General features: G+C 38.5%; 1 protein-coding gene across 4 annotated transcripts in view; it reads right to left on the reverse strand.

Moving 5' to 3' along the window:
* Window positions 1-17,653, reverse strand: part of Erlec1 (endoplasmic reticulum lectin 1) — a 49,811-nt gene extending 32,158 nt beyond the window's left edge. For 2 of the 4 annotated variants that reach the window (XM_029483048.1, XM_029483047.1), the window contains exons 1-10: window positions 17,094-17,651; window positions 15,751-15,855; window positions 14,380-14,460; window positions 13,590-13,667; window positions 13,410-13,473; window positions 12,811-12,845; window positions 11,175-11,398; window positions 10,955-11,084; window positions 1,477-1,638; window positions 804-863 (exon numbers count right to left, since the gene is read on the reverse strand). In XM_029483048.1, coding sequence (XP_029338908.1) covers window positions 804-863; window positions 1,477-1,638; window positions 10,955-11,084; window positions 11,175-11,398; window positions 12,811-12,845; window positions 13,410-13,473; window positions 13,590-13,667; window positions 14,380-14,460; window positions 15,751-15,855; window positions 17,094-17,255 — 1,101 coding nt within the window. In that variant the 5' untranslated portion in view covers window positions 17,256-17,651. Of the gene's footprint in view, window positions 1-803; window positions 864-1,476; window positions 1,639-10,954; window positions 11,085-11,174; window positions 11,399-12,810; window positions 12,846-13,409; window positions 13,474-13,589; window positions 13,668-14,379; window positions 14,461-15,750; window positions 15,856-17,093 lie in introns of all 4 variants that reach the window. The other 2 variants (XM_029483046.1, XM_021176495.2) reach the window with 2 other exon arrangements.
* Between the last annotated feature and the right edge of the window lie 488 nt (window positions 17,654-18,141).

Raw genomic sequence — 18,141 nt, forward strand, 5'->3', positions numbered from 1 at the left:
ATCCTAGTACTAAGTAGGTAGAGGCAGGAGGATCAGATGTTTAAAGTCTTTTCTAGCTAAAGAGGGAGGTTTTAGGTAGTTTGGGGTTAGAGACTTTATCTCAAAAACAAAACAAAACAAAAAGCAAAGAAAACAAAAAAACAAGCAAACAAACCAAAAAACCCAACAAAAACAACAACAACAACAAAACAACAACAACAAAAACCAAACAGAAGATGAAATAGTACTTTCTTCTAACTAAGAAAGGTGGTACATTTACCAAGTTTGATTAATTCTGTAATCAATGTACTATCCTACTATTTATTCATTTCGTAAGGATGAATTATCAGAATAACTCTAAATTAGAACAGCCCCAATAGCCTATTAATCTACTAGGCTCAGGGTAGTTTAAGAACACAGATAGTTAACAAGCAATGTTCTTTCAAGGTGACTGAAATCAGTTAATACTAAGTTTTCCAGTTTCTAAAAACTGGGAATACTCTGGCTAGTATTACCATATTAAAAATCACTTCACAGTTAAAAGTAGGATTGAAGCCTTCTTTTTTTCCATGGGAGATTTAAAAAATTTATTTATTTTTAATAATGTGTCTACGTGTATGTTGTATACTTGAGTACAGGTAACTGTAGAGGTATAGGAAGCACTGGATTCCCTAGAGCTGGAGTTAACAGGCAGTTGTGAGTTGCCTCATGTAGGTGCTGGAAATCAAACTTGGGTCCTCAAAAGATCAGTACACATGCTAAACTGGGTTTGAGCTCCAGTACAACAAAACAAATAATCGACCTGGATTGTTGTTACTCTATACCTCGTGATATTGATGTACATGTTTGCCATAGCAGAATTCATATTTCCACCAACCAACACCCTAAAGGAAAGAAATAGATGAAGTTATACAGAGAGAAGGGAGACTAATGTAACAATGCCACATGATAGTGGGAAATATATATACTTTTTATGAGTTATAAAATCAATAGTGTGGTTTAAAATTAAAATGACAAAACCAAAACATGACAGCCTGGTGTATACAGTGAGTTTTAGGATAGCCAGGGCTATATGTGAGTCCCTGTCTAAAAACAAAACAAAACAAAATACCTTTGAGTGTATTTACACTGGTATTAAGAGTCAGAGCAAATGTTACCTTTTAAACGTAGCTCATTTGAACTCTAGATTGTTGCATAACCAAAAAGTGAGAAATAAATCACTGATGCTCATTTTAACCATCAACCAAAATCATACAAGACTGCCATAGGAAATGTCAAACTTTTATGAGTAGAGAGAATATAATTCATGGGTGTGGATGAGGCTGTAGAGATGTATGGGAGGGGGCAGGTGACTACACAGGAAATGTCCATTGGTGATGGCACAATCCTGTGATTTCTCTACGGGCACTTTTGTTCAGTGCTCTTAATGGACATGGGTAAGGTAACTGCAACATGTAAGGTTGTAAGATCATTTAAATTACAGTTTCACTTTCTTACCCCATGAAAGCAGTAAGAGCCACTTAGGAACTCCTTTATGAGCTGGTCATCTGTCAGCTTGGAAATGTGGGTTGTTCCAACAGTGAGTACTGGCTGAGAGCCAACAGCAATAGGTTTGTGGATAGCTGGAAATCTCTCTTCCTTAGCAGATGGCAAATCTTCCTAAAATTAAGCAGACAGACATGTTTATGAGTTCTATCACATGTTTTCCAGTTATAGCTTGTTATTATTTTAAAACCAAACAGAAATCTAGAAAAGTTTTTTCCCCACTTAATTTTAATGTTTTAATAAAGGGGAACTCTGTGACAATAGTAAAAAGTCTAGAAAAATGTTAGTTTTACCTCCAAGTACCAGGTATGATAATCCTCTGGCACATATAGGGAACATTTCCATTGTATGCATTTTCGTCTTCCTTTTGTAAAGTAAAGTACTTTGGGACTTATTGAGCTTTGCATCCTTACATTCAGTTTTGTAGAAGCCCTTAAGGGTAAAGCTAGGTTAACAAGTAGGGGGAAAGGAATTGGCGGGAGTGAATAGTATCATCAGTTGTGATTACTTAAACGTAGCTGAACTGGTTGTTGCTCTGGAGGGACCTGAAATTTCCTCAAGTAGATCTAAAGTAATAAGGGTATTACAACTACAGACTTGTAAAGGAAGGGATGGAAAGGACTTTGATGAAGAATTGAAATATGAAGACTTTAACAAGAGAAAACTCATGATCAACCCTTGAACTTGAGAAGTAAAGAATTTCTTACTAACTTACAGTGGATATGCTGTCTCCTTTTCAGTTGATATGGTAGTTGTCATGTAATAGAGTGTGGCTCTTTTAAATCTATTTCAGCTTATAGGAGTCCTTGAATGGTTATTCTCTTAGAAATCAATGACTATTCTTTCTCATATAGTCAAAACAACAAATGTGCTTTTGGTTGCTGTTTTTAGTGGATGCTAGTCAGGTGTGGTGGTGCATGCTTCTAGTTTTCTAGTACCTGGGAAGCAGAGGTAGGAGGTTTAGGAACTCAAGGACATCCTTGGCCGCTTGGTTCATTAGACTATGAGGCCAGTTTGGGCTATGAGAGCTATGGGGGCGTTGGCTCAGCTCTGTGAAACTGAGGAAGGAAGAAGAAAATAAAGCCATTCCTGGGGGTGGGGTGGGGGGGACACAAACAAAAGAGAAAAAAATAAGGCTCATAAAATGTTATTATATAATGCTATTCACACTCAAAGCCTATTAACAAACTATCTCTTGATACTGTCTTAAAGGTAAACATTAAATGTAAAGGAGACAGTCCTAAGTCCTAAGAGGTTTAGGTCTAATACATTAAACTAATAACCTAAACTACACAAGACCATATCAAAGTTAATGAAGAAAACAACAGAGCTGCAGCATGAAACCTGTGAAAATGCAAGCATGACTTTACTGCTTCCTTTGATAGGGTAGTTACTGTTATTTTTAGGGTAAATTACTCAAGTAAAAACAAACCATCTGGGTGTGGTGGCACATGCCTTTATCTTAGCACTCGGGAGGCAGAGGCAGGCATATTTCTGTGAGTTTGAGGCCAGCCTGGTCTACAGAGTAAGTTCCAAGATAGTCAGAACCTGAAATACCAGAAAAACAAAACAAAACAAAAATCTAAAACAAACAAGCAAAACCAGAATAATATGTGCTGAATAGATTGCTCAGTTGCTAAGAGCACTGGCTACTCTACCAAAGAACCTGGGCTCAATTTCTATCACCCACATGATGGCTCCTAATTGTTTGTTAACTCCACTTTCAGGGGATTCAACACTCTCTTCTGACCTTCAGGAGCACCTGGTATACTTGTGGTGCACATACATATATGCAAACAAAGTACACATAAAAAATAAAAAGGATGATAGCTTCTGTTCTTATCTAAGATAGGACTTCATGAAAATCAGGCTAAGATTTCAAACTTGCTTCATAGCTGAGAGTGACTTTCAATTCTTGATCTTACCATCCTATGTGCTGAGATTATAGATGTCTCAACACTTGTTACAACAATTTTTGTGGTAGAGTTTGGAAAAATCCATAAGTAGACTCAATAGTCTATTAATCTCCCTATCAATATACTCCCATGGGTAGAAGATCAACAAAATTCTAACAGATATTTGTATGTTTGTGAAAGGGGAAGAAAATGGGTGCTGAAATTTAAACAACATGCCAATATACATTTTTTAACTTTATATGATATATATTTACTGTATTTATTATTTTTTCCAAACATGACAGAATCAGTGAGATATCTTTTAGATGCAGTTCATACTTCCAGGAGTGGGAATGGGGTCTGTGGCTGATCACTTGCCCAGCATGCACAGGCCCAGGTTTCATACCAACTGGATATCACATGCAGTCTCAATCAGTAAATCTGACTTATCAACAAGTCTATTTTTTTTTCTTTTTTCTTTTCTTGGATATTTTACAAATATACATTTTAAGGCAGCAGTTTTCAACTTGGGAGTCTCTACCCCTTTGAGGGTCGGGGTGGTAGTGTTGCATATTAGATACCCTGCATATCAGATGTTTACATTATAATTCAAAACAGTAGCAAAATTAGTTATTAAGTAGCAATGAAATAATTTTATGATTGGGGGTCACCACATGACACAACACGAGGAACTGTGTTAAAGGGTCAGAACATTAGTACAGTTGAGAACCACTATTTTAAGGCAACTGTCTCTTCCCTTTCTTTTATTTTCACCATTATTTTGTTTCTTTGAGACAGTATCTAAGGCTGGCCTCAAATCTGCTAAGTAGTCAAGGATGACTTCTGATCCTCTAGCCATAGCGTTCCAAGTGCCGTATTATACAACCTTATCACTAGGGTTGGCTTGCTTTTATATATATAAAATATAAAAATAAATAAATAAATTTATGTCTGCGTGTATCTGGTTATAGCATGTAGGAGGAGCCTGTAGAGGCCATCTTAAGGATCTGGACCCCCTGGAGCTGGACTTATAGGTAGTTGTGAGCCACTTGATGTGGTGCTGGAAGTGAACTCTGGAAGAAAAGGAAGTGCTCTTAATTGCTGAGCCATCTCTCAAGCGTTAACAAGCCTGTTTTCATATACACATTTTTATTATTTATTAAACTTTTTATTTAGTATGTGTACATATATGCGGAGGTCAGAAGGTAACTTACAAGAGTTCATTCTCTCCTTCTACCACATAAGTTTTGGGAATCAGACTTAGATCATCAGACTTGGCAGCAATTACCTTTACCCACTGAGCTACCTCACTGGCTAGCCCTGCTGTTTTTAGACAGCATCCCACTATGTAGCTTAGGCTGGGTGAGAATTCATGGTTCACCAGCCTCAGCCTCTTGAATGCTAGGGTTATAGCACTATTACTCTTAATTTGCAAAGCATTTTGACTAAGATAACTTTTTAAAAATATTTATTTATTTTTTATTTATATGAGTACACTAAAGCTATCTTCAGACACACACTAGAAGAGTGCATCAGATCCCATTACAGATGATTGTGAGCCACCATATTGTTGCTGGGAATTGAACTCAGGACCTCTGGAAGAGCAGTCAGTGCTCTTAACTGCTAAGATCATTTTAAAGTTCCTGTTAGTACATAGGAGAATTAAGGGGAAGACCAAAGAGAATTCCAGCTATAATCTTTTAACATAACACTCAAAATCAACCAGAATTAATGTTGAGATTACTTTTTCCTTCTTTCAGACTGACATATTTTCTGGTCATCTCATCCATAATGAACCCCATGATACTTTTATGAAAGGTATTCAAAGGAGGGGCTTAAGAGATGACCCTTAAGAGGTTTCTTTTCTATAGGACCCAAGTTTAGTTCCCAACACCCATATAAGGTGGCTCTGAACTACCCACTAACTCCAGCTCCAGGGTATCTCACATCCTTTTCTGGACTCATCCCATACACATGGTATACACACATTTTAAAAAAAAAAATCAAGTATTTAGATATTGGAGAGATGACTCAACAGTTAAGAGTACTGGCTGTTTTCCCAGAACACTTCGGTTCAATTCCAAAGACCAACATGGTGGTTTGGATCTGTCTTAGTACTCTAGTTCTAAGAGACCAATGCCCTGTTCTGGCCACTGTGAGCAAAAAGTGTACAGACACACATGTAGACAAAACACCAATACACATAAAACAATTTTAAAAAGTATTAAGAAGAGAGACAATAAACTTTCCAGAGAGGTTAAACTATCTTTAAGTACCCATAGCATTCCTCCAAGCATTATACAGGCCACTACAGACCCCAGAGTAAAGAAAGCCTAGTTGTTTTTTGTGTTTCAGTGTAATATAATAACTATATATGAAATAACCACTTTGTTTTTGCTGTGTGTTATAATAAAAGACTGAATAAAATACAAGACCACAGAAGAGAAACAATTCTCTTTCTAGGATAATGATCCTGGCTCCAAAATAAGGGCATTGGAATTATGTCTTCAAATATAAGTAACAATTATGGAGTGAAAGGAAGGGAGGCCACAATACAACACAAAAAGAAATATAGTACATTCAAAGGTAGGAAAGCCATGGCGAGCATGAACCTTTCAGTATACTTTATGTCATTCAAAATGGCTGAGAAGCTGGTGAACACTTACAATTCTAGTGCTTGGGCGGGGGAAGGAAGGCTATCTTCACTATATAGTGAATTTAAGGCCATCCTGGGTCACACAAGATAATTCTCAAAACAGTAACAAAAACAAATAAAACTTCCAAACCTGAAAACAAAATTCCAGCTAGTGTATACGGAATGGTGATTGAAGACAAAGATGACGATGAAAACCAACTTTACAGAGTGGCTTGTACTTGCTAAGAGAGACTTCACCCTAAAAAGCAGATCATGTTACTCACTAAAAGATTCAACGTATAATCAGATGTATGGAATAGAACACAGATTTATAAAAAGTCTGGAATTTTGGTCCTAGGAAATAATAAACTTTGGTACTACCGACAAGACAGATTTGAAAAGCATTTAGGAGAGAACAATGATAGCCCCTAGTGAATCCTTAGAGATAAATGAAGCTAGGTAAGAAATGACTGAGAAGCAGGCATGGCAGAGGGATATGGACTTTTAAATTTGAGGCCAACATGGTCAGGATTGTTAGCCTCAGGCTACTCAAGGAAACAAAATGAGACCCTGACTTAAAAAATAAAATAAACAAATCAAACAACATTTAAGTTTATTTTTTGTCAGTTGGATAGAGAATTGATTTGTACATTGCATGGAAAAAGACTGTCCAGGAACTATGCCTGTTTTAAGCACAGTACTTTAAAAACAATGGGGGAAAACCAGGCATAGCGGTACATGGCTTTAATCCCAGCACTTGGGAGGCAGAGGCAGCTGGATCTCTGAGTTTGAGGCCAGACTGATTACGTAGTGAGTTCCAGGACAGGCAAGGCTATCAAGAATCCTTGTCTCAAAATTAAGAAAGAAATAATGAAAGAAAGAAAGAAAGAAAGAAAGAAAGAAAGAAAGAAAGAAAGAAAGAAAGCAAGCAAGCAAGCAAGCAAACAAGCAGTAGAGAAAATACAGGTTTTGAAAAAGCAAAAACCAAATCAAACCAAACCAAACCAAACCAAAAAACCCAAAGAATGGGATATAACTGAAACTGTATGCCCAACAAGGGAGGAAGAGGGAAGAAGTTCACAGATGAGGTTAAAGGAGGGTGACAGACAGAAGTGTAAAATGTAGGAGGTGGAGTTAGGGCTGTTGTCTTTTTAAAAAAAGCTTAGTTGCAGGAACGAGTAAAACACTTAATAGGAATTTATGGATGGAACTGGAGAGAGGTCTGCAATGAAAAATCACTTGCTACTTTTTCAGAGACCTGGGTTTGGTTTCCAGAACTCACATGATAGCTTTTAACTCTCTGGTTTTTTTTGTTTTGTTTTGTTTTGATTTCAGAATCAAATTTTATTCTATAAGATCTGATGCCTTTATTTATTTATTTATTTATTTATTTATTTATTTATTTATTTATTTAATTTGTTAAACTAGGTATTTTCTTCACTTATATTTCAAATGCTATCCCAAAATCAGGGTTTCAAGTTCTAGAGAGTGGAACTTCAGGGTGATGCTTATTTTAGCCTCCATGGTACCAGGTAAACACATGACATACACACACACATACATACACACGCACACACATAGTTTAAATAAAATTCTTATAAATTATGTAATTGTGACTGTTAAAAAAAGTTCTGTACAAGTTGGCACTCCCTCAGCAATAGACAAGTGTTCCCCTTGTTCCACATTCTTACCAGCATTTGTTGCCTCTTGAGCTTTAGATCTTAGCCACTGTGACAGGCTTAAGACAGAATATTAGTTGTTTTGAATTACATTTCTGTGATGGTTGAGGATGTTGAATATTTCTTTAAGTGCTTCTTGGCCATTTGAGATTCCTCTGTTGAGAATTCTGTTTAGATCTGTATGCCACCTTTTGTTGGGCTATGTGGCTTCTTAGTGTCTCGTTTCTTATGTTCTGTATATATTTTGGATGCCAGCCCTCTATTGGATGTGGGGATGGTGATGATATTTTCCCATTTTATAGGCTGCCATTTTTCTTACTGTGTTCTTTGTCTTGCAGTAGTTTCAGTTACATGAGGTCCCATTTATTAATTGTTGAACTTACAGTTTGATCTATTTATTGGTGTTCTTTTCAGGAAGTTGTTTCCTATGCCAATGTATTTAAGGCTATTCCTCACTCTTCTACATGCAGACATACAGTTAGACCAGCATCATTTCTTGAAGATGCTTTCTTTTTCCACTGTATAATTTTGGCTTCTTTTTCAAAAATCAAGTGTGCACAGGTGTGTGATTTACTTCTGGGTCTACAGTATGATTCCATTGAACAACCTTTCTGTTTTATGCCAATACCACGTGGGATTTTTATTACTATTGCTCTGTAGTACAGCTTGAAATCTGGGGTGGTGATTCCTCCAGAAGGATTGTTTTAGCTATCCTAGGTTTTTTGTTTTTGCATATGAAGTTGAGAATTGCTCCTTCATTGTCTATACAGAATTTTGTTTGGATTTCGATGAGAATTGCATCGAATCTGTAGCTTGCATTTGGTAAGATGGCCATTTTTACTATGTTAATCCTACTGATCCATGAGCATGGGAGATCTTTACATCTTCTGAGATCTTCTTCAATTTCTTTCTTTAAAGAGTTGAAGTTCTTGTTATATAGGTCTTTCACTTGTAAAATATCTTGCATCAAGATATTTTATATTATTTGTGGCTACTGTGAAGGGTGTTGTTTCCTTAATCTCTTTCTTAGCCTGTTTATCTTTTGTATATAGGAGAGCTACTTACTTTTTGAGTTAATTTTGTATCATTTTGTTCATCAGTTGTAGGAGTTCCCTGGTAGAATTTTTTGGGGTCACTTATGTATACTATCATATCATCTTTGAACAGCAATACTTTGACTTCTTCCTTTCTAATTTATATTCACTTAATCAATTTAGCAGTTTCTCAGAAAACTGGGAATGGATCTACCTCAAGATTCAGCTATATTACTCCTGGGCATATACCCAAAGGAAACTCTACCATGCCATAAGGACACTTGCTCAACTATGTTCAAAGCAGCTTTATCGTAGAAGCCAGAAACTAGAAACAACCTATATGTCCTTCAACTGAAGAATGGACATAAGTAAATAAACAAACAAATAAGTAAAATGTGGTACACTTACACAGTGGAGTATTAGCTATTAAAAACAATGGCATCGTGAAACTTGCAGGCAAATGGATGGAACTAGAAAAGATCATCCTGAGTGAGGTAACTCAGACCCAGAAATACAAACATATACTTACTTATAAGTAGATATTATCTGTAAAGCTAAGGATTTCCATGCTACAGTCTAGAAACTTAATAAAGTTAAGTAACAAGGAAGGCTCAAGGAGGAATGCTTGAATCTCACTGAGAAGGGGAAAAAGAATAGACATCCTGAGTGGACAGGCAGGGCGTGGGTGTGGAGGTAAGTGAGGGGACTGGGTAGGAGTGGGTGTGGGGATGGAAACAGGATGAATGTGGTAGGGGGAGGATGGAGGGAATTAGGACAGGGAGAGACAACTGGAACAGGGTGAGGGTTATCTCTGGGATCAACTAGAAACCTAAAGCAATGGAAACTCCCAGGTATCTATGAGGATGACCCTAGGTAAGACTTCTTTCAGTGGGGGATATGGATCCTGAATCAGCCACCTCCTCTGACCATCTCCATAACCAGGCAAAACTTCCAATGGAGGGATTGGGACAACAACCTAGCCACAAAATCTCTGATCTATAATTTGTCTTGCCTAGAAGATGTGCAAGGGTAAAGATGGAGCAGGAATGGCCAATGATTGGTTTAGCTTGAGACCTATGAGAGAGCCCACCCCTGATAGATACAGTTAGTAATATTCTGCTATCTCTGATGTGGTGGTTTGAATAGTCTTGGCCCAAGGAGTGACACTATTAGGTGTGACCTTGTTGGAGGAAGTGTGTTACTGTAGGGATGGATTTTGATAGACCTTCCTCCTAGTTGCCTGAAAGTCAGTCTGCTCCTAGTTTCCACTGGATGAAATTGTAGAATTCTCACCTCATCCAGCACCATGCTGTCTTGATGATAATGGACTGAACCTCTGAACCTTTAAGCCGCCTCAATTAAATGTTGTCCTTTATAAGAGTTGCCTTAGTCATGGTGTCTCTTCACAGGAATGGAAACCCTGCAGACAGGAGCCTAGCAAACCATCACCAGAGAGGCTTCACCCAGCAATTTATGGAAACAGAGGCAGAGATCCAGTCAAACATTAGGTAATGCTTAGGAAATCATGTGGAAGAGGGGGAGGAAGGATTCTAGGAGCCAGAAGTGTCTAGAACACAAGGAACTCTACAAAATCAACTAACCTGGGCTCAAAGTGGTCCACAGGAACTGAACTGTCAACTAAGGAGCATGCATTGGACCAACCTAGGCCCTATGTACATATGTAACTGTTGTGCAGTGTGGCCTTCATGTAGGACTCCTAACAGTGGAAGCAGGGGCTGTCTCCCACTCTGTTGCCTGCCTGTGGGACTCTTTCCCCCTACTGAGCTGCTTTGTCTAACCTCAATAGAAGATGAGCCTAGTTTTACTGCAATTTGATATGTGAAGGCTGGTTGATCTCCATGGGAGGTTTCCCCTTTTCTGAAAAGAAAGGGAGGAGAAGTGGATGGGGGTTAGAGGGAGGTGGGAGGGAAGGACTGGGAGGAGAGAAGGGAAGGCAAACAGTGGCAGGGATGTAAAGTAAGTAAATTAATTTAAAAAAATGATAAAAAATTCTGAAAAGTATAAGATAAAGAGTTGATATTATTCAAATAATTAGAATTCAACATTTGAATTTAATAAAATAAATTGCCACTATAATGCTACAGAAATACTTAACACATTCATGGTACAGGTTCTAAAACATGGAAAATGAAACACTGAGGAAGTATAATTAGTTAACTCCCATACCTCTTTATTTCTCCTGAATGGCACTCTCAGTATCTCTTCCTGCTGCTCCAACTGTCTTAGTGTGAGGGGTTTAAATGGAGAGCCCGGCAGTGATTGACAGAATATGTCATTCACAGGAGAGGCTCTGAACCTATTCAGTAGGGAAAAAAATTAAGGCTAAATATGAATGCTTTAAAGCACATGTGTATTGTATGTTTAGAATATTGAATGAACATCTTACTTGTATTTAGGATGACTGCACAAGAGTGGTGTCAAAATGACAACTTCATATTCACAAGTTGTAACTTCAGCTACTGAAAGGATTTCATGCTTAGATTCAGGATGGCATATGTACATCACAGTACTTGATCTGGGTCGATTTTGTTTCAGACTACAAGGTGTACCATTTCCCATTCCAACAGGATAGTAGGGTGTCATCTGACCTTCAATGTTTTTAGTGGGAATCTTAAAGAAAGTATAAGACAGACCTTTTATTAGAAATTTGACGTGTGTTTGAGGATGGGGAAAACATTTATTTAAAAAAAAATTACATTTTCTTTGAAAACAGAAGAGGAAAATTTCTGTACTTTCTTTTAAGTCAACCCTAATGTTCTGATTCTTAAGTTCTTAGTTGAGCAAATATGTATTTAGGGATAGTATAATATATAGAACAAACTAAAATTAAAATATTAAGTCAATGTACATTTAAGTGAAGAGTACAAACACATGATTAATCTGAGTTATTCTCAATAGTTCTGAAGACACAAACTAAGCTAATGAGAAAATGTACTTTACTGGGCTGCTTAGCTCTCTCTTCATTCAACTTGTAGTGAGCATTGTTTCTACTTTATAGTCTACGAGTTTCACGGCTGATTTCCAAGTAGGGCTGACAGTAAAAGAAAAAAAAAAGGAAGGAAGGAAGAAAAAAGCAAGCAAGCAAGAAAGCAAGCAACATCCTTTTAACTACACAAATTGCCCTTTTACATAATACTCCTCTGAGCCATCATTTGATGGACATATATGAAGTACCTACAATATGCATATGCATAGCAGCTTTGCACTGGGCAGAGGTAAAAGACAGTCCCTATTCTTAGCCTCTATTTTTATAGCCTGTGTAGGTGGGTAGCTTGCTATTTACATGTGCAGTTTATCTGCTAGTCATAAGAGATGAGGAGGAAGCAATTAAAAAATGCTCTTATTACCACTGTTTCCAATGCTACATAGAAAGCAACAGCATCTTGCACTGAAATGATAAACTGGTATCTTAGAATCCTTTACAGACACATAAGTGATATTTTCCTTTAAGTGGAGATTGAGTTTAGGGTGTCACATATGCTAGACACTGTTCTATTTCTGGGTTATAGTTTCGCTTTTCCTTGCTTTGACATCACATTTCTGTATTGGCATATATGTGCACACGCAGCTCTCTGTGTATGTGAGGTCGGGGACAACCCTCAGGAGTTGGCTCTCTCCTTCTGCTATGTGGAAGGTAAACAGTATAGGAAGTCCTTGAACTTGTGACCCTCCTGCCTCAGTCTTCCAAGAAGCTGGGATGACTGCTTACGTATTACTTAAAAAGTAAATAGTAGGACTATAACATAATTTATTTATTGTTTGAGACAGGGTCTCAAGATGGTCACAAGATGGCCTGGGCTCACAGAAATTTGCTCACCTCTGCTTCCTGAATGCTGGAATTAAATGTGTGAGCCATCATGCCCAGTTGGTGATGTATTTTTCCATAGACAACCCAGATATCATAAATTTGTGAAATTTATCTGTCCTACTTCCATGTGGTATTATATAAGGAATATATATGTAGCTTTTGTCACTAAGGTCATACCTAACAATGAAGTGTGAAAACTTAACACATCACTTGCCTCATTTGACTTTTCATTTTCTTTTGCTTCTCGTTCTATGGAAACAATGCAAGAAAAAGGTAATCATACAGCATGAACAATCACATCTATACAATAAAAATAACTGTGTTTTAAAATCAGTTTTGAAACATTAAACTTATTTTTAAAGAAGGTGCAAACACTACAAGATTTTTGCTTTGGGGTGGGTTGTTGGGTATTGGGGCCAGGGCCTCATATGTGGTGTTTATACACCCTCTAAAGTTAGTGTTCGCAAAATGGCTCTCTATGAAAATCTGAGTTTGGTTCCCAGGAATGACATGGTGGAGAGAACTGATTTCCACAACTTTTCCTCTAACTCCTCTATGCGTGCACTGGCACATGCCTTAAATAAAACTGTAATAATAAGAAAGTTTAGAGAAAGTCACACAATATCCAAAACGATTTCTTCTTTTCTTTCTTTCTCTGAGCATATAGGCCTTGCTCGGTAAAGCAAATGGCCTTGAATTCCTTTTCCTACTGCTTCTACTCTCCAAATGCTAGCATTACAGTCATGTCCCACCATGCCTGGACTCAAATGTTAAACCAAAACCCAGTAGTACATCACCATTGTAGAGACTAACCTTTTTCATACAGAAGATTCTTAGCCAACATATTCCCAAGGTAGTATTCATGAATATTTACTTTCTACATTAAAAAAATACAGTATATTACAAACATATTTCATTTGTTACAACTTAAAAAATTATCAGTATCATTATGAAATTTCTCATTTTATGATTTATGTTTAAAGAACAACATACTTGGCCAGTTTCTTTTTCTTCATGGTACTGTCGAATATGTTTCCCATGACAGACCTCATAAGTCCAGTAAGATTCAATCTAAAAAGACAGATATGTTTTTAAACACACAAAAGCCATATAAGTCAACCGAATTTTACCTAAAATTTTAAGCAGCTGGAATAAATTTTTATGAAGTGACACAAAATTATTCCACACAAAATATAAAACTTGTGAGGTATATGTGGTTTCTACTAATAGGCTCTGTAAAATAGAGCTAGAGCTTATTTAGGTCTGTAATAACTATCGGGCTAATTTTCTACATAGCTTATAAATAGCGATTAGCATTTTATAATTCTATTCAAGAAATTCAAGAAAGCTTTCCTTTGAACCCCAAAACATTCAAAGTAGTTCAGTAACCGATACTTTGATATTGGTGTACTATATAAGAATTTAAATGAACAACATACTATTAAGCAATAAGATTTGTGCCCAACTTAAAGGGTGTCATACCCTAATAAAGGAAGAAAAGTCATTTTAAGCATCTACTGGCTGCTAAAGACTTACTTTTTTTTTTTTTTTTAAGATTTATTTATTTATTTATTATATGTAAATACACTGTAGCTGTCTTCAGACACACCAGAAGAGGGCATCAGATCTCATTACGGGTGGTTGTGAGCCACCATGTGGTTGCTGGGATTTGAACTTCGGACCTTTGGAAGAGCAGTCGGGTGCTCTTACCGACTGCTCTTACCCACTGAGCCATCTCACCAGCCCCCAAAGACTTACTTTCAAATGCACATAAAATACTTACTCTGTAGGAACAACTGCTTTGTTTAAATAGTGGTTCCAAAAGCTCTCTTGGATTGGGGCCTTTGTAATCCTTTTCTTCTTCCTAGAAAAAAATAAGCTTAATATACAGTTTTCCTAGAACTTCATCCAACTCTGCTGGTTGGGTATTAATTCAATGGTTAAATCACAAATGCTTGGAAATAAAAGAGAAAAAGAGCCAACAACTTGAACAAGAACGTATGGGATGTTACTTATTTTAAATGAATTGAAGTATGAAGCCACAGGAAAACCGTCTATAGCACTCCATTCTCTTTTAAAAAAGGTTCGTAAGTATCAGTTTTCTGACAATCCTTGTAGATTTATTTCAGAATTTTTAATCACCCATATTCCCCCCAAATTCTAGCTATTAAAGTCTCAGAATGGTTCTATTGTGGAATGGTGCTTTTCAGTTTTCTTCATATTTTTTTTTTCTTTTTTTTTTTCAGAGCTGAGGACCGAACCCAGGGCCTTGCGCTTGCTAGGCAAGCGCTCTACCACTGAGCTAAATCCCCAACCCCTCTTCATATTTTTATACTTCAGGCTTGAGCCACATATGTGGCTATGTGGGTAGATTTTGTTTTAAGGGAGTTTAAAACAGCATGGAATAGCTGCCTTGGACAGACTTCAAATATGAAAAAACTTAAGAAAAGCCCTGAGTCTAATATTTCTACTTTGCAGACCATGAAAATGTAAATTGGCTTAATTAATTCATTGGGTAGAGGAACTGAGTTTCTAATTGGTCCAGGGATGCACAGCTCCTGGCTCTAGGCTGTTGTCTTTTACACCTTACTATGTTGCTTCTCCTGCCTCATCGGGAAAGAAGTCATTGCCCTGAGGATGGCTAAGAGGAGTTAGGTTGTTTTAGGAGGAAGAAAAGGGCATGAGCTAAGGTAGTGAGAAAGTATAAGGAACCTGGAGAATTATTTATCATAGAAAATTCTTTATGAAAGCACTATGCTTACATTAAAAGCTATATTGTGTTCTACAAACACCATTTCTATAAAGGAAAACAAGCAAAGAGTTAGCTTTTTATTCAAAACATTAATAACTAATTCCGCTCTTCCTTTTGTAATTTTAGACGAGGTCTCACAATGTGTCCAGCCTGGCCTTAAATTCATGGTCATTCTCCTGCCTGCACCTCTTAGTGTTGAGACTACAGGTGTGAACATCACACTTGCCTGGTTGCTAATTTTTCTAAAATAAATTCCCAAATCAAAGAAAACAGTAAGAAGAGGTTAATATTTTTTGCTACAAGGCTGTTGAGACTCTTGCTACTTATTTTAAGTATATGATCATAAGGTTGTAAAATGCATCTTTAGTGAGAGAGATCAGCAATATGTGTATAAAAACATACCTCATCCCCACTTGTCACAAGTGGAAGTATACATTTGTATTTTTCTTTATGAGCAGTTGTCATGATGATGTAATTATCTTCTTTATACAAAACTCCAGTTGTAGGCTAGAAACAGAATAAAAAGCATACATTATTCTTTTCAGTTAAAGTGCTTTACCCTGAATACATTCAGTGCTAGTTAGAACAAAGGTTCCTCAAGTAAATTTACCAGTTCTACTGAAGATTGTTAAAGCACATTTTCAGATGTAGGCAAAATAGTGTAAACATCTTTAAATGATAAGGTGGAAATAAAAAACTGTATACTGTTGTCCAATCTAACAGAAAAGATAAAGTTTGGGGTGTAAAAGAAAACTAGTAAGGCAATAGATTGAAGTTTAAATGCTAATTAATACGTATATTGAGGCTATACATTGTGGCACACACCTTTAAGCCCAGCCCTCAGGAAGCCGTGGCAGGTGGATCTGTTTAAGTTCTAGTTTACACTTGTTTACTTTTTTGGCGGAGCTGGAAATGGAATCCAGATCTAGGTGTGTGGTGAATTTGTCTGTAGTAGTTAACACATGGATAGACATTTCAGCACTACAATCATTCAAAACTGAATTTCCATTCTTGTCAGATTATACACCAAAATCTCGTATTCTAGGACTGGAGAGATGCCACAGAAATTAAAACACATTATTACTCTTCTCAGAGGGGTGAGTACAGTTCCCAGTTCTCACGTTGGGAGCCTCACAGCCACTGGCTCTTTCATTCTTGCCTTTTTACACAATACACATTAATTAACGATCATAAAATCCTTTTTAATCTCATGTTCTAGAGTCCTAAATAATAGTGGTAATACATTCAAGCCTCTAGTCTATTCTGCATGGCCAGTAGTATTCCGCATATAAGGTCACTAATATCTTCCAAACCAAACAGCCCTCTCAAATGCCTTAAGGGAAAAGATTCTCAGAAGCTGTATACGTCGTTTTTAAGTGTGTGTTGGAGAGGAAGAATGAATAGAGATGGGACTCCTGTCTGTTGGACGGTTGTGCGGGTAGGGTGATGTGCTAGTTGATTCTAAAACTTCCTCCACAGAGTGGGGCTGTAGAGAAGCCAGATCTAACGTAAGGAGATTTAAAGGAGGGAGATGAAGTGACCGCTGATCTCCTAGTTAGTATGGAGGACATATCCCCTTAGTGTGCTAAACGAATTAATGAATGAACGAACACACGTAGGCTTGGGGTCGATAAATGCTTGGGGAAAAAAAGGTTCTGGAAGAAAAAGCTAAGGAATTGAGGGCTGGCCCGAATGCTTCGTGCCGGAAAGAGGGGAGAAGGCTGCGGCTCGTTTAGGGCACTGACCAGAGAGAACTCGGTACCAGGCCAGTTGACTCGGAAGGGGATGTCGTCGCTGAGCTGGGGCAGCGCTCGGCCGCCGCCGGACGCCTCCAGGAGACCGTACAGAACCAGCAACAGTGGCCCTCCGGGGACCAGGCTCCGCAAGCCGCCGTCTCCTTCCTCCATTGCCGCGTCCTCCAGCCACCGTCACAACCTCCTCTACGGGAGAACAGGAGGAGAAGGGAGGAGGAGGGGGAGGAGGGGAGGAGGAGGGGGAGGAGGAAGAGGAGGAGGAGGAGGAAGAAGAGGGGGGACTACAAAGCGTCCTTAGTGCAGGGGACCCAACCGCCGCCGCCACGTCTCCTTGCAGACGGCTGGGCAAAACCGCCTCCGCCTTACAAGGGCTTGGGGCCACCGCTTCCGGGGCAGGCAGCACATCAACATCCGGGGTTGTTGGGTCGGTGGCCTACGGAAGCCCGCGCTTGGGTCGCGTTGCATTGCGTTGCTGCCTTAGCATCCTAGCGGTTGGACTCAAACGCAGAGGCCCGGGACTGACGCCGGTTGAACGGGTCTGGAGACGGCCCTTGGACGAAGCGGCCCGGCCAGGTGAGTCCTGGCCCGCGCGCTCAGTCCAGCCGCAAGGGACTCTCGGGGGTTGTGGGTGAGTGGGCGGCGGCCGGCTCTCCGAAAGCAAGTAGAGAACCATGCTGTGGAGAGTCTAAGTAGAAGTTACAGTTCCGACTGAGCTGCCTACCCTCCAGTCTTTTGCTATTTGCACTCTCCATCTTCTCTCCAGAAGCTTCTCTTAGTTTCTTTTGATGGCGACTGTTGTCACGTCTGTCTCAGATACTGTGTGTTTGGGGACACCCCAGTGACACCTGCCACGTCCTTCTACTTTGGCATAGATTTGTTGGGTGGCTAGGCTCTTACAGTCCTGCATTTTTACTACAGGAGAGGTTTTCCCTCCCTTGACTCAAGTGTTGGGCTGTTGTTATTTTACTTAAGTCCGGAAAGTTTACGTCAAGGCCAGAGCCAGGTGAATGTGAAGTTATGAATCAAGTTACAGCAGACT

The sequence above is a fragment of the Mus caroli genome, chromosome 11 (assembly GCF_900094665.2).
Source record: "Mus caroli chromosome 11, CAROLI_EIJ_v1.1, whole genome shotgun sequence".
Taxonomy (NCBI): domain Eukaryota; kingdom Metazoa; phylum Chordata; class Mammalia; order Rodentia; family Muridae; genus Mus; species Mus caroli.